The sequence below is a fragment of the Lissotriton helveticus genome, chromosome 5_1 (genome assembly GCF_964261635.1).
Source record: "Lissotriton helveticus chromosome 5_1, aLisHel1.1, whole genome shotgun sequence".
Taxonomy (NCBI): Eukaryota; Metazoa; Chordata; class Amphibia; order Caudata; family Salamandridae; genus Lissotriton; species Lissotriton helveticus.
Genome location: NC_136065.1, coordinates 2,133,354,288 through 2,133,366,897, shown reverse-complemented (window position 1 = coordinate 2,133,366,897; position 12,610 = coordinate 2,133,354,288). Strand labels below are relative to the sequence as shown.

The following is a 12,610-nucleotide window of genomic DNA, read 5'->3' as shown; positions in this document are numbered from 1 at the left end:
TGAGAAGTGGGTTCGTAGGTGGCTCTGTGCCGGTCTGCGCCCAGGTCTTGGTAATATACCGTGTCACTTGTGCATGCAGTAAAAACAGCGGTGAAGGGGTCTGATGTGTTCGTGCGAAATCTGCGTGCGTCATGATAGTGCCATCTACAAAAAAGTCCCCTGTCAGCGCTTCCTACCTGAACAAGACCTAAAAACCTTGGTCCAATCATTGGTTCTTTCCAGATTGGACTACTGCAACTTTTCCTTGCTAGCCGCCTCAAATCCCACCTTTCCCCTCTAAAATCCATCCTTCACTCAGCAGCTCGCTTCGAATATGGGACTAAACGAAATGATCACATCACACCCATACTGCTGTCTCTTCGCTGGCTTCCTATCGCAGCAAGGTCAATATACAAGCCTGCCTGATTCACCCACAAAGCCTTGCACACCTCCACCCAAAGCTAGCTGACTAATAAACTCAAAGTCTCAGGAGGCTCTAGATCTTCACGCAATGCGGAGCGGAAAACTTACTGCTCGAACCTCCTACCTTCAAAAGGGAAAGTTTAAAGCTCAATCGTTCTCTGGTAATGCGGCCAGAATCTTGAACTCAGTTCCTCCATCCCTCCGAACCACCACCTCTTACCGGCCTTCAAACCAGATCTTAAAACTCTCCTCCTCCAAAGGCACTTCCTGGAATAATTCAACCCATTTCTTGACCCTTACGGCCATCTAGCACTCTCATGAGGCCAATTTTGTAAATATGTATTTTACTCCTGTTTTAACCTAACGCTTACACCTTTTATTTTTTACAATATAAATATGCAACTTGTTGCATTGTAACTGCATGTATGTAACTTGTTAACGTGCTCAGACTATCTTTTGTACCTTTGTAACTGTATATATGTAACTTGTTAGCGTGTTTAGTATATCCTGTGTACCATTTGTAACTTACCTGTTTCTTTTGTAAAGCGCTCCGACACGTTTGGGAAAATTTTGTGCTACATAAAACTGCATTAAATAAATCAAATCAATAAATGCAGTAGAAACAGTGCATGCACTGCCTAGGCTCGACCTAAAAACACAAAAAATAAAAAACATAAAATAAACCCAAAAACCTGGAACAGGACAAGGGACACAGATGAACTGTACTTGGCCCTGTTCGCAAACCAAAAGGTTGACAAGTAGTAAATGACACCGTTGGACGACAGGGAGGCCAGGCCACCCAACCCTCCCCAGGTGCACAGCTGCAGGGATGGGCCTCCACTGACAGGAATGCCCTCTCCTCAGTCTATGTGCACTGTCCAAGCACTCACGTGGCAAAACAAACAAGGAAAAGGGGCGGAGCCACTGACGTCATGCGCTAAGCCGCCTCCTCCTGGGAGCCTGGGCCATCCGCCATATTGGAGTGGGTCTCCTAAAGTTACAGCCGTTCATTAAAAGAGTTAGTTCTCAATTTATTCTCTTAAATTGTACCCATATTAATCTTTCCATCTTTCCCTCGTTTCTAAAATATTTATTAACATGAAATAACAAAAACGAGTGCATTAAAACGTACGAATTAAGATAACAGATTTGAAAAAAATTGGAAAGATTTCAATGCATGGATGGATTCTTAGAATATAGCGGAACCTCACCATGTGACACTTATTTAGATGTCATATAAATGGGTTTGGGAAGAAGGCGAGGGGGGCACGTCACAAAAATGCTCATACACAGCGGAGCAGGTAAGGTCTTGTGGCCGACGGCCATGTTAGGGCCAGGCGAACATCTCTTAAACTGTTTGATGCGTTATCCCTTAGCTCTGGTTTGCCCGCTGCCTGGCGCTCGGGGTGCAGACAGCGGCCATCTTGGAAGTCCATAAACTCTCCTTATTGGCTAGACGCGGCCCAGATCTGAGGGCGGGACCTGTCAGCGCGTCGCGCGTACGCTTCCGTTTGCCTCGTGATCCCGGAAGTGAGCCGCGCTGAAGCTGTTCTGAAGATGGCGAGCGGGGCAGTGAGCGGCGGCCGGGGCTGCGGGACCCCCCTCGGGGGGCTCCTCCTGGGCCTGCTGCTGCTGCTGCTGCGCGGGGCGTGGGGGCGCAAGCACCACCTCAGCCTGCAGGTAAGGGGGCGAGAGACCGGTGAGGGGCCTGGGGAGGGGGAGAGTCCTGCGGAGACCTGGGAGGGTGAAGGGGGGCCCTGGTGGGGGGGTCCCCGCCCCTCCCCCGGGGGCCAAGGATGGGTCCCCAGCGAAGGGAAGGACTGTCACCAGCTCGGGCTCTGCCCATCACCATACAGCCGTGATCCGGCCCGGCGGGGGCTGGCAGGTGCCTCAGCCTCGCAGGTGAGTCTGGACCCCCTGCAGACCGTCGCCCTTTAACCTCCTGTCAACGTCTGAACAGTTTACCCACCACATGCACCGTGAGATTACCGATATTGACATCATGTATACATTGTAATATGCAAAACACACAAGATGATGGACGGAATGTTGCACAATGGCAAAACATTCACCCCCAGTCACAGATCTGGGTTTAATCTATCACCATTCTTTAGCCCACTCTGCCACCCCAGTTCAGACATGGCCATATGCAAATCAGCCTTGACCCTGTGCCTCATGGGTTACAGTCCAACCCGAACTGCCAAGCCATGTCTTCCCTGGACCGGAAACAAGCATCCTAGGACCGGTTTCTGGCTATCAGCTGTCTTCAGCCAGGATAGCTTGACTCCAGTGAGCACAGGACCCACGTCTGGGCATACCCTTCCCACATAGGGTGAACAGCAAGACACACAAGATGATGGACGGAATGTTGCACAATGGCAAAACATTCACCCCCAGTCACAGATCTGGGTTTAATCCATCGTTATTTTGCTCACCAAGCCACCCCAGTTCAGACATGGCCATATGCAAATCAGCCTTGACTCTGTGCCTCATGGGAACAGTCCAGACCGAACTGCCAAGCCATGTCTTTCCTGGACCGGAATCAAGCATTCTAGGACCGGTTTCTGGCTATCAGCTGTCTGCAGCCAGGATAGCTTGAATCCAGTGGCAAAGTGAGCAAGAGACTCACACTCATGTCTGGGCATACCCTTCCCACATAGGGCAAACAGAAAAACACACAAGGTGATGGACGGAATGTTGCACAATGGCAAAACATTCACCCCCAGTCACTGATCTGGGTTTAGTCCATCGTTATTTTGCTCACCATGCCACTCCAGTTCAGACATGGCCATATGCAAATCAGTCTTGACCCGTTGTAATATGTTCTATGTTCTGTATTTTTTCCTACAATGTAAATACTGCACATATGGTCTTTTAAAACATACCAGTGACTTTATAACCACTATTCTGTCACACTGTATATACCGCATACTTTTGCCACATTTATTGTGCAGCCCTGAGGAAGCCCCGTACGGATGGCCATGTAAAGGGGCGAAACGTGTTGGCTGTAACTTGATGTTGCTCACCCAAGAGAAAGTCTCGGTATCGCAGAAACTGCATAAAACACTTTTGCATAAGACTTAACTGCCCTCTGGAATTTTTTCCGCGAAAGATCACAAATTATCAAGATTTGTCTTGACACTCCTTTGGAGCTCTTTAACTCCTGTCTCCGCCCTTGCAGGTTGCCTATTTGGGATGGATACTCCTTAAAGCGTTGTCTTCTAGTAATGCAGACTGGGGAGAGGAGACCGGGGAAATGAACCTTTCTAGACCTCAGGGGAGAGGAGACCTTTGTGGGGGAGCCCAATGCGAAGGTGTCCTGGTACATTCTGGGTGGGAGGGGGCCTGTGGACATGAGTGGTGCTTGTGTCTGTGAAGGGCCATGCTAGAGACCCTCATGCAGAAGACGATAGGGCACTATGGGCACCACAGTGGAGGGGACAAGGGGGAGAACATGGCCCTGGATTGAAATGCTCCAGTGGGAGAGGAGATTTGTTTACATGGGTGGGGCGTGATCCTGTGGGTTTTGGCTATTTTGTGGTTAGTAGGCTTCTGTTGTGAAGCATATATCAGTGTATAAATGCTTTAATGGCCTCACAAGTAAGACAAAATAAGTACATGATTACTTGAGGTGATATTTAAATGGCGTTCTGTACATTGCTTCTCCCATTAAGTTTATGGTGAAAAGTATTTTTCCTGCTTTCCGGTTTTCACTTCTGGTGATGTGCAGTGGCATATTTCTATTTTCAGTATTTGCCCCATCGACGAAGGTGGTTTTACCTTGCTTTTTTTTTTTTTTTACACAGAAAGTCATAGGATTTATACCCATTTCATGGTGTGTATGGCGTGCAAACCTAGATAAAAAGCAACATGGGATCCTGCAGTGTTGGGTAAACAGGACCAGTGCAGAGGAGGGACGATGAGGGACCGGATTCTGTTTCAACAGTGGAGTACCTGTAGGAAAGTGGAGTATTATTAATGATGCTGGTTATGCTTCACCATGCAAAGCTATCACAAACCTCTAAAGATGGTCCTTGGATTCACATTCATAAATCCATAGCTCAGTCCTGGTAGCGTGGCAAAGAGCAGTTAGGCTTTAATAGAGGAACTTGTGTTAAGCCTTTCAGAGTACCAACATGGATGTTAAGTACTTGACATGATGTGAAAGAAATCTGACAACATTTTAGAACAGTAAAGCGGATTTTTATCTTAATGTAGACATCAAAAACAAATGAAGTCAGATAATGAAACTGGGGTTATGGATTTTAGAAACGATGAAAATTCAGTGCATATTAATACAGTGAAACTTTATCATAGCGGTCAATGGTAAAAACCACTAGTGACAATCGGTCACTTGCAGGTCAAGTTGCGTGAAACCCTTGTAGGGTAAAGGTGAGGCGTGTCCCTGAACCGGGCCACGACAGTCGGTTAAATTTTACCTGACCCATGGAGCCCAGGTGCAATGGTGTTCAGGCTGTCAAGTTGCAGAGCGGGAGCCGCGGGGAAGCTGCTTTTACTGCTTAAATGGTGCTGTGGGAGAACAGGGTGCAAAATGTCAACAACCATGGCACCGCTGACTTCAGATGAAGGTTTTATGGAGTATCCTCTAGGTACAGCGTTGAGTGAAGGGGTCAGTTGCAGGAAACGGGGCGCTTCAGCCTCAGGAGGAACACAGAAGTAACCTGAAACTTTGTTAAAGGTAGGACTACAGGTCCCGCAATGCACTTTTCCATCTACTTCTGGGCAATTCCTCATAGGGCCTGATTTCCAGCGATTCTTTTGATTTGGAGTGTTGATTTACCTGCTGTTTGCAGGGAACTAGTCTAAGGGAGTCTGAGGTTGTAAATGGCTTTCACTGGGCTCTCTTTGTCTGTGGGAACCAACCTTTAGCCTAGGATGAGTCGCGTTCATGCAGTTCCAAGAGCATTGCCATAGGTGCAGAGTAGCCTTCTTTTGCTTTGTGCAAGTCCTGTTGTCATAGACTCGGGTCTCTTTGCAGATTGTTCAGAACTGAGGTTATGGTGTCGGAAGTGGCCCTTAAATCCTATATTTAGGGGTGTGGGTGCAAGTGGCCAATGGGCTATTAGCCCCAGCAGATAATCCACCCCTGAAATGACCACATCTGGTGGTGTAGTTCACCTTTTCTACCCAGAACCCGCTATTTCTACCACTTTTAAAAATGGCAGAAGTCTTCCTCTGCTGTACAGACCAGGTAGCCCCTTCTAGAGATGCGACTAGCCTTCTGAGGGTGTATGTCACCTGACTACCTCATTTTCCCACCCGTTTAGCTGCCAGTGTTCCTGGGGGAGAGGAATGGCATTCCTTGTTTTGGGAGGCATTCTGGATGCATATCCGAGGAGGAGCCTTTGAAGCTCACCACCTTGATGTGCCCCTTCCCTACCCAGCCTAAGAGGGGAGACATGATCTCCTTCATGCCCAGGCCTTTGTTCCCGACTACTGGGAGTGTTCACATTGCTTGGTAAGACGTCAGAATCCTGTCTTGGTGGCAGCAAGCGTGGGTGGCCAGCCAGAGCACCGGAAAACTGGGGCAACCAGGAGTGCAACCTCTAAGGTAGCAACCTGGGTGCATGCTACATCGCTCCAGGCACAAGATTCGTGTCCGAGGTGAGAAGGCAGATTGTTCGATACCAAAAAGTAACGTATTTAAGCAGTGCCATAATGGAGCTGCCAAACTCGGGTTTGCCCGGATGACAGTCCATGTTATCCCATGGACCATCTATCACTTATAGTGTCCTTTAATTGTAAAGGGCACTAGAGGGACATATAGGCTTGCACGTACGTGTTCACACCTTTAAGAAAATGCAGCCTGCCTCCTGGGCTTTAGAGGCCTTCCTTAGGGGTGCTTGACATTTCAAAGACCGTATATTGACTTTGTCACACATGATGAGAGCAAAGTAGAGTTTGAGCAGTTTGCACTGCTACTGCGGACTGCAATGGCAAGCCTGCTTTCAATATTCCAGGGGCCACCCAGCGTGGCACCAACAGTGCTGCAAGCCCTGGGGTCCTTTTACCACCCATGACCTGGATACCATATACTAGGGGCTTATAGGGGGAGGTATAGTCCTTGTCAATTGGGGTTATCAATTCACACACGTTTTGGGCTAAGGGCACTGGCAACGGGGCATTTTTAGCAGGCTTCGGTGCACAGTCTGTAAAAATCCAGAATTTAGTAGTCTAAAAGGGGGGGGGGACTGAAAAAAGCTTGTTTTCTTACAGGTATCCTCTGGAGTCTGACTTCTGGAGTGATACATATGGACAGGTCGTTCTTAACTCCTTGCATGCTCATGATGAGCTCAGCTCGTCATGAGCGACGGCGCTCCGGTGCTCATGCTGAGCTCGTCATGACCGCGCCCGTATCGTGGAACGCTCGCAGGCTGGGCTGATTCCCCTGCTGTGCTGAACGTTCCATTGGAACGGACGCGGTCATGACGAGCTCAGCTCGTCATGAGCACCGGAGCGCCGTGGCTCATGACGAGCTGACCTCGTCATAAGCATGGAGGCGCTGTACGCGCCCCCGCCCCCCAGCACAGCGGGGAAATACCCCGAGCAGCGAAGGGGTTAAAAACGAGGATCTTCCAAAGGTGCTTGCCAATTCTGGATTAGGATGGTAGGCCAGAAGGTTTGGAGAAGAGCCCTGGCACCTGCATGAATGACTCTTCCATCAACCTAGAGGCCTTTAAGAAGCAGCAACCTCTTAGGACATTTAATAGCCTCCTCTGGAATCTGACCCTGGTACGTCCTGCAACATCCCATCGCTTAACCCAAGGAGGTGCAAACAAAATGAACATGTTTCTAGTACTAGAAGTAGGGGGTACCGGGTGACTCTGTCATCAGCACCTCCAGTCTGGGGTTTCCTTTTACAAATGACTGTTTTTCAAGTGTGTTAGTCCAACTTGTTCAATAGACCAGAGCCAAGACTACAATTCCCAGACTGCACCAATGTTTTTTAAATTAACGCCTGGTGCTGGAAAAAGGTGTGTAGGATGTGATCACCTGCCCTCAGATTGTTAGTGCACTCACTCACCAACAGTTTGACGTTTATCCACCCACACACAATGCTGTACAACTGTCCATTCAATTTTCTGTTTTCCTAATAAACGGCAGGTTAGAAATGTTATGAAATTACTCAACATAGACATTTTTTCCGCCTGTGCAGCAAATTTGGTATATATGTGTGATTCAGATGCCGTGGAAGGATTCAGTCAGATCGACACATTAGATTAAATTATGGCCCAAGAGAGATTTGTATGATCTTTCATCAGAGTTTACCTCGGGCAGGGAGTTACCTCTTAACGAAGGCAAGGGCCAGGAAAATACAAGTAAAAATAAAATTCGCTAATAAGTCAGAAATGTGATCTGTGGCAGGAAACCATTGATAAAATATCAGAAAGTCAGGCAGCCCACACACCTCTGTGTGACACATGCCCCACAAGGAATGGCGATCGGTTTAAACCTCTGAAGAGGTGCAGGCTTCAATCATGCTTGTGGCTCGCAGGGAGAAGTCAGACTGTCACCAAGCATGCATGAGTGTTTCATTCAATCTCAGCTGCTGTTTCCCCCGGAGTCTTACTGAGACACTGTCTTCACATCAGCCTATGGGGGCCGCACCCCGAGTCTTATATAGGGAAAAATATAAAACACGTGTTAAATAAAAAAAAAGTACAAAAGCAAAGCAGACTTCGATAAATAAACAAGCATTTACAATGCAATAAGGCACGCATATACGCCAGACCTGTTGCTTTGCAAATGGTAGTGATCCCGGACAACGGGGGGGGGCAGCATGGACAGCTTGAGTACGAAGGCATGGTAGGTATGACGGCAACGGGAGGGGCGGCGGGGGTTATTTGAAGGCACGGACAATGGGAGGGGGGGGGAGAAGGCACGAACAACGGGAGGGAGGTGGGGTGAGTAAAGAATGCACCAAAGCACGTTGTGCTTGCAGTAGGGCAGCCACCATTGTCAATAAAGTAAATAGTGCTCACCCACTAGATAAAGCATGCTATGTTAGGAGCGAAGTAAAAGGTCCAGCCCTTATGGGCAGCAACAAATGGAGACAAGGCGGTACCGAGGCGAGACTATCAAGCCTCATAATGAATCGGAAGCTAGCGTTTACTAAGGACATTGACACCAGCCAATTACAAATGTGGGCGAGGCTTCCACAGCACTTCCGCAACATACACTACTACAGCATGGCTCGTAGAGCGAGCAGCGCATGCGCGCTGCAACGCTAGGCTCAAAATAAAAAATCTATGTAAAGCAATAGGTGTCGCATTTGTGAGAGTTTAAGCTATTGTCATTTACAATGCCAATAGCTTAAAGTCTCCTAAATGCGAGACCTATTGCATTGTAAACAAGTGGGCGCCATTGTCCATGCTGCTTGGAAAGTGAAAGCGTGCATGGCTCGCTGAATATAAGGAAAGCACGGTGTGCCTGCAGTAGGGCAAAACCCATTAAAGAAAATAGTGCTTACAGAGTAAATAGCACAGACGGTGTAACGACCAAAGTAAAAGGGCAAGTCCTCATGGGAGATTACAAATGAAGACAAGGTGGTACTAAGGAGGGACTAACAAGTCGATTGCTGAATCAGAAGCCAACATTTTACACAGGACAAAGGCACCATCCAATGAAGAATGGGCGGAGCATCAGAGCAGGGCCTGTGCTGCCCAGGCTCGACCTAAAAAGTCCATTCCTCATGGGAAGTTACAAATGCAGGCAAGGTGGTACCAAGGAGGGAGTGCTAAGCGTATTCATGAATGAAAAGCAATGATTTAGAAAGGACAGTAACAGGAGCCAATTGAAAACATGGCCGGAGTTTCAAGTCTGAATTCAGCATGCCTCGCAGACTAGCTCATTCGTTACCCAGGCTCGACCTAAAAATTGTGATTTGGCTTATGTGAACGGATTCTGTCACAGTTGTTTCTTACTACTTTCCTTCTCATTTAGTGAATGTCATTTAATCAGTATAATGTGCACCGTATGTTTTTGTGCTTGTTCATTGGCATTGATAAAGAATGTTATTGTTTATTCACATTCAGTTTGCACATTCGTAGTAGGTAGATGTGTTAAACTGTTTACAAAGGAGAGCGCGTCTGGCAATTGTTGTTTGGATATATATAGTTGGTCCAGCCACTACACGCCACATAATGAATCAACCTATGTATGTGTACATTATAAGCAGTCCCAGGTTGCAGAAAACCAGGGCTGAGTTACATGATAGGGCTGCACAAAACTAGTCCCAGCTGTTTGCAATTCCCATTCCTCTCAAGCCCTAAAAGAGAGAATCCAGTGCTGTGAAAAAACACGACTACTCACTACAATGGGTACTAGGTCTCTGAATACTTGACAGTGCATTCTGGGATGTGTTGTCCACAAAGCTTACATAGGTTCTCCAGTGTGTCCAAGACTGAAATAGAAAACAGGCAGAAGTCAAACAGGGACTTGGGTTTCATTTTGGTGGTGATATCCAGGCTTCAGTTGGTCCTTGTGCAGTGAACAATGGATCCTTAACTCTTTTTTTCCACTTGCCTGTAATAATGTGGTTCTAAGTCACCCCTCTTAACTCCCCAGCTTCTGAAAGGATACCAGCCTTTCTGTCTTTGTGCCTGGTGAGTCCAGTTAACATCAAAAGGTAGTGCACCTTTTTAATGCCTTTCATATTGACTCAGGACTATATTTAGGTATCTTATTTAAATATTACATGGAACTCCGAATAGCTTTGTTTTCAGTCTCTTGTTTATGCTTCTGCTGCTGTTAGTATGCCATGTTGGTGTTCCAGTGAGTTTTTGGATTTTAAATAATTTACTCTAGGTTTACACTTTCATGGAAGGCATTATGTTGATCTTGAGCGTGATTTGCCCTGGTTTTACCAGCATGAGTAGGTAAATCATGGTTTCTTTTGAATTGCTGTTGCAGATTCTAGAATAGATTGGTGACGTTTTCAGCCTCGGGTTAGCTTTTGTTTATACACTTTTTTTGTTTTTGCTATGAATGGCGATGACATTAAGAGGGGAGGGGTTGCGTTCAAGGTAGGTGAAGGTTATGGCCCAATTGACTGCTGTACAAATAAAATGAGTTGCCAGAGAAAAGCAGATTCTCCACACAATTATGCAGGCAAACTAAAATTCACAGATGTTGATCAGTTGAGCTAGGGTCCTAAGCTTTGGAATGCCTTAAACTAAAACATAGAGGGAAAACGTCATCTTCCTAAACCTCAGCAGCCCCTTTATAACTGGATTTTTAAGCAATTCATTGGCCAGTGGCTACTATTGTAGTACCCAGCAACCTCTGCTCTCTAAAGAAAGGCTGCTAAACACTAACCACCTGGAACTGGTATGAGATGTGATATGAAGCAGGATTGGCCTGTGATACGAGCTGGAGATTGCAATAACCATTTTGAACCGTTCGAGCTGCTCGCGTTCTCTACCAGAGGATGAGCAATCCATGAGCTGCTGGCAAATCCTGTATAAAAGTGTTCAACGGTCACTAATCAGCTACTTAATTTGACTTTAGAATATGGCTTAAGGGCAACCAATGGCCACTCTATTTCGGACCATTCTGCTATTCCTACCTTTAGGCAGGGCAGATCCTTTAGTCATATTGACTACATTTTTTATGGATCGAAGATTGTGGTCTTTCTTAAGCGACATAAAGGTTGTACTTCGACCTGATAGCGGTCACAGTGCTTTACCTGTCGAACTCCTTGCTGACGTCTTGCCTGCCCCTCAGAACTGTAAACTTGAGTCTCACTCAGCACCCTTATTGCAACCTCAAAAATGTAATTTGGCGAGACCCAATTAACAATGGTATGTTACTGAGTGGGGATTTATCAAGCTTTTGTTGATTTCTTCAAGGCTTACGATAGGTTTCCCCTTGATAGGCTAATTTTTGCCCTATACCTGAAGATGGTGAAAAAAATCTGATCATTCTTTACAACTTGCTCCAAGCTGGCAACCAGCCCAAATATTTCTTGCCCTTGGTTCTCAAACTCATGCAGAGTGGCCAAGAAGGTGTTGATCGATTCCGCTGGGTCAATCAACAAAACGGAGTTAAAAATCACTAGGAAGTTTTGCGAGTCAATCCTAATGACTGCAAAGCGAGACCGGGAGGAGGCCCAGTGGATTGACCTTCCTGCATCTTTGGCCAGGAAAGAGACCCAAGCTTTCTGGAAAATTATTGCATTTGGTAGTCGCTCAAGTGTTTCTCTGCCTCACGCTTTTGTCCTACTGACCTGTGGGTTGCTCACGCCCTCTCCCTTTACAAAGAACGGTTAATTTTCTACCATAACATCCATGGACACCACTGAGTATATAAATTGTTTACGGGTGATGCCTACACCCAGCTGTTGCTCTTCGGTGCATTTTGTCTGGCCCGACAACATACCAAGTGACTTGTTTCTCTCTGATCTAGCTATATGGATACCATACCTGGAAGCCCTCTTTAAATCTTTAGTTGGGGGGGGTGGGGTGGGTGGGGGGGGTGCAGGTGGGACCATCCCTGAGTCGTAGAAAGTAGCAATTATTGTCCCTATACACAAGACGAGTGAGAGAACCTGGGAATTACAGGCCGATTAGCTTAATTGACATTTCATAAATGATTTTAGTCTGGCATGTCCTCGCCCACCTCCAGACCAATATATGGAAGACAGCCAAAAATTGGCGGACTTCCATGCTGGGTTTCGTGAGGAAATAAGTACAATGGATCAGGTACTTCAGTTTTCAACTATATATTGGAAATACATTCTGCTCGAAAAATATCACCTTTTTGTGGCCTTTATGGACCCGAAGGCTGCATTTGATCTAGTCCCAAGGGAATGCCTGTGGGAAGTCCTTGGGCAATATATCCCAGAAGATCTCGTACATATATTGATAACTTTATACACTGACACTTGCGCCCAAGTCAGATGGAATAACCATGGGGACCTGTCTGAAAAAATTCCTATTAACTGTGGGGTCAGATAGGGCTGTGTCATTGCTCCCACTTTGTTTTGTTTGCCTATAAACGGTCTGGTGTGGTGGTGTGTGGCTGTCAGAACGATGCCCCCAAAGTGGTGGACGTCAGTGCTGATGTTTGCTGATGACGCGTTACTGCTCTGGATCTCCAAGCTTTCTTGGACAAAGTCAGACGTTTTGTGGAAATGGAGGCCTTAAAATAAATACTAGCATAACTAAGTTCATGGCCTTGAACCCAC

The 12,610-nt window shown here is 46.7% G+C and overlaps 1 protein-coding gene across 1 annotated transcript in view; it reads left to right on the top strand.

Moving 5' to 3' along the window:
* The first annotated feature begins 1,911 nt into the window (after nucleotides 1-1,911).
* GPR107 (G protein-coupled receptor 107) overlaps nucleotides 1,912-12,610 on the top strand; it is a 315,329-nt gene continuing 304,630 nt past the window's right edge. The window contains exon 1 of the mRNA XM_078646219.1: nucleotides 1,912-2,082. Within this exon, the coding sequence (XP_078502345.1) occupies nucleotides 1,960-2,082 (123 nt within the window). The 5' untranslated portion in view covers nucleotides 1,912-1,959. The remainder of the gene's footprint in view (nucleotides 2,083-12,610) is intronic.